General features: G+C 45.1%; 1 protein-coding gene across 1 annotated transcript; it reads left to right on the forward strand.

The window, feature by feature from the left end:
- Positions 1 to 1,117: 1,117 nt before the first annotated feature.
- LOC113405807 (olfactory receptor 14A16-like) lies at positions 1,118 to 1,900 on the forward strand. The gene has a single exon (XM_026647063.1). It carries the CDS (start codon positions 1,118 to 1,120, stop codon positions 1,898 to 1,900), a length of 783 nt encoding a protein of 260 aa, XP_026502848.1.
- The last annotated feature ends 1,483 nt before the right edge of the window (positions 1,901 to 3,383 follow it).

Genomic DNA, 3,383 nt, shown 5'->3' on the forward strand with positions numbered 1-3,383 from the left:
ACCAAGAATAGAACCCAAATCTCCTGAATACTACTGAACCACTCAGCTAGACACAGAGTCACAGAGGGAAACAATACAACACAGCAGTAACTGAGTGATGCTTGGATTAGGTGCCATAAATCAACATGTAATCAGGTGGCAGGCCATCTGGGTGGTGTTGGGCAGGACTCATTACAGACAAGCTGCCACTTAGGATGGTGGGGGAGTCCGTCGCATTTCCCTGGCAAGTGGAAATCAGGATGTGCTGGCATTTTAGTATTTTAATCTACACCTATAATACGAGCGGGGGTGTGATTCCTCTGCTCATGTACTCATACCTGTGCTAGCTCTTATCAAGTATAAAAAGCAGTATAGCTGCGGCAGCACGGGTAGTGGCAGCAGAGGCATGGGTGAGCCATGCCAAGTACATACCCACTGGTTTTAGACAGATTTGTACTAGTCTCAGTCATGCCTCTGCTGCTGGTACTCATGCTCCAGAGGCTATATTGCTATTTGTATTCACGCTAGCTCACAGAGAGCTAGTGTGAATGTGCGTACATGAGCAGGGGAATCCAACCCTGGCTCATAGTGTAGACATAGCAATAGTTTCATGCCCAAATTGTGAGTCTAGTGTTTATAGCACTAGGACAACCCTCCAGTGCGGAACAGATGGATTCGTGTGGTACTTTGCTCCTTCTTTCATACTGCATCTTTATCAAGCCATATCTTGGGCAGAAGGTGTAAACTGACGCAGCTCCATTGACTTTAAGGGAGTTATGCAAATTTACCCTAGTGTGATAATGCACTGGTCTAGTGGTCTGATTGTCGGAGTCAAGGAGCACTCACCTCTCCTAGTGAACTGAAGTGATAAGTGTTGTGCACCTTTGACATTCACACCTTGAGATATTACAGAGAGAGAATCGGGGTCATTCCATCTGTCACTCTAATCTGACCATTGCCCTTCTCCTTCCCTCCACAGGCAGGACATCATGTACTGCGAAGGAAAATGTCCAACCGAACCATTGTGACTGAGTTCCTTCTCCTGGGATTCTCTGAGGTTCGGGAGCTGCAGATTTTGCACTTTGTGGTGTTTCTAGTAAGTTATCTGTCAGCCCTGGTGGGAAATCTTCTTATCATCATGGTTGTAGCCCTCAACAACCACCTTCAGACCCCCATGTACTTCTTCCTGGTGAATCTATCCATCCTGGACCTTGGCTCCATCTCTGTCACCATCCCCAAATCCATGGCCAATTACATATTGAACACCAGGTCAATTTCTTATGCTGGGTGTGTTGCTCAAGTCTTTCTCTTCGTCTTCTTCACTGAGGCTGACTTTGCTTTCCTCACTGTAATGGCATATGATCGATATGTTGCCATCTGCAAACCACTGCACTATGAGACTGTGATGAACAGCAGAGCTTGTGTCCAAATGGCAGCTAGTGCCTGGATCAGTGGGATTCTCTTCTCTGTGCTACACACCGGGAACACATTTGCATTGACCTTCTGTGGAGGCAACATGGTGGATCAGTTCTTCTGTGAGATCCCCCAGCTACTCAAGCTCACCTGCTCTGACTCCTATCTGAGTGAAGTTAGGGTTCTTGCATTCAATGCGTGTTTACTCTTAGGCTGCTTTGTTTTTATCATTGTGTCGTATGTTCAGATCTTCAAATCAGTGCTCAGAATCCCCTCTGAGCAGGGCCGGCATAAAGCCTTGTCCACCTGCCTTCCTCACCTCACTGTGGTCTCCTTGTTTGTTTGCACTGGTGTCTTTGCTTACCTGAAACCCACCTCCAGTTCAACATCTGCTCTTTATCTCATGGTGGCTGTGCTCTATTCCGTGGTGCCTCCCATGATGAATCCGATCATCTACAGCATCAGGAACAAGGAGATCAAAGGTGCTCTGAGGAAACTGACTGAGTGAACATTATCCACCAAAAATAAAATTTCCAGATTTTTCCCTTTCTGTGCGTCTTTACAGGTATAATCAGCTGATGGAATTATTGTCTCCGTGGGAATTTGATGTGCTATCTGTTTATGCAAAATGCTGTGTTTCACAGTAATAATAAGCGAAACTGAGTTCATTGAAGTCAGTGTCGTTACTCTAGATTTACACTTATGTAAATTAGATAAGAATCTATCTATCTATCATAAATAAATGTCAAAAAATAAAAGCAAGCCGTTGTTAACACAGAAGTAAGGTTGCCCGGTGGTATCTCGTGCCCTTCCAGAATGTCAGGTTCAGCATAACTCAAACAAACCCAAGAAATACAGAGTTAAAGTGCAGGCCCATGTAACCTTCACTCTGGCCCCTGGAGCTGGCAATACCACTGGAAATTATCTGCATGTACTACAGCTGCACTCCTTGTGTTAGATGTAGCTGTATTGAACGGTGGAGGCAGTAGGTGATGCACGTTGGCAGAGGTGTATTTGTGATATGAGGAGATCTGGGGATTAGTTTGAGGAGCATCACAAAGCTGTGATTGTGATAGGAGATCTAGGTCTGAGCCCCATCACCCCCCCACCTCCCAAATGTGGGTGATCAAAATAAAGATGTGCACATGTACCTAGAGATTCCCGTCTGCATGCTTTCAGTACAGAATTGTGAAGGTGGTGTCAGTAGCAGAGCACTGGGGTCTTCTTTACATGGGTATAGTCAGTAGTGAGGTGGGATATGAGAGCAGGCTGTGGATTTAATGAAGTATAAGTTTTGGTGGTATCCTGTATGCATGTGTAAAGAGGTTGTAAGAGGGTAGAAAGTGGTTGTTAAATTTTCCAAGTGTGGTATTCTGTGAGGGGTGCAGGCTCAGTGTTTGAGTGTAAGGCAAGTGCAGTGAAAAGGCAGAATGTGAGTATGTGTGTTATGGGTGTTGTGGGGCATCACTCAAAGAGGGCAGATTTATGGTTGTGAGGGTGTTTAACTTAAGTCTGTATTTCCTGGTTTTCAGAAGCTTTAGTTTTGCTGAACTCTGAATTCTAGAAAGGCATGAGCAGTCACTGGGAAACCTTAATGCTGCGATAACAATTTTTTGTTTTTGCTATTTATTTTCCTAGGTTTTTTTAACTATTGGTAGGAGTTAGTGGTCATTGTGGCATTTGTAGGTAGCAATGGGTATGGATGACAAGTGGACCAAAAGGCTTTTTTTAAGAGCCACCACAATTTTCTGGAAAGGAGCTGTACTGTGTGCACTGCTTGGCCAGTCTGGGTTCCCCTCACCTCTGGCTCCAGAGACTCTTGGTAAGTGCAGTACAAAGCTGGACACAACCATCTACAGCATAGGAGGCTCAGTGAAGTGTCCTATTCATCTCAATGAGCTCTTCTCAGAGAAGTGAGAACACCTCAAGAAGATGTATACAGCCTGAAACAATCCCTCTGAGAGGTGTGGGGTCAGACTCCTGAAGATAGG

The sequence above is a fragment of the Terrapene carolina genome, unplaced genomic scaffold, assembly GCF_002925995.2.
Source record: "Terrapene carolina triunguis isolate 2854851 unplaced genomic scaffold, T_m_triunguis-2.0 Scaffold51032, whole genome shotgun sequence".
Lineage (NCBI taxonomy): Eukaryota > Metazoa > Chordata > Testudines > Emydidae > Terrapene > Terrapene triunguis.

Bases quoted from the DNA above. Each gene is read 5' to 3' on its own strand.
- LOC113405807 (XM_026647063.1), top strand. From the start codon at position 1,118: ATGGTTGTAGCCCTCAACAACCACCTTCAGACCCCCATGTACTTCTTC.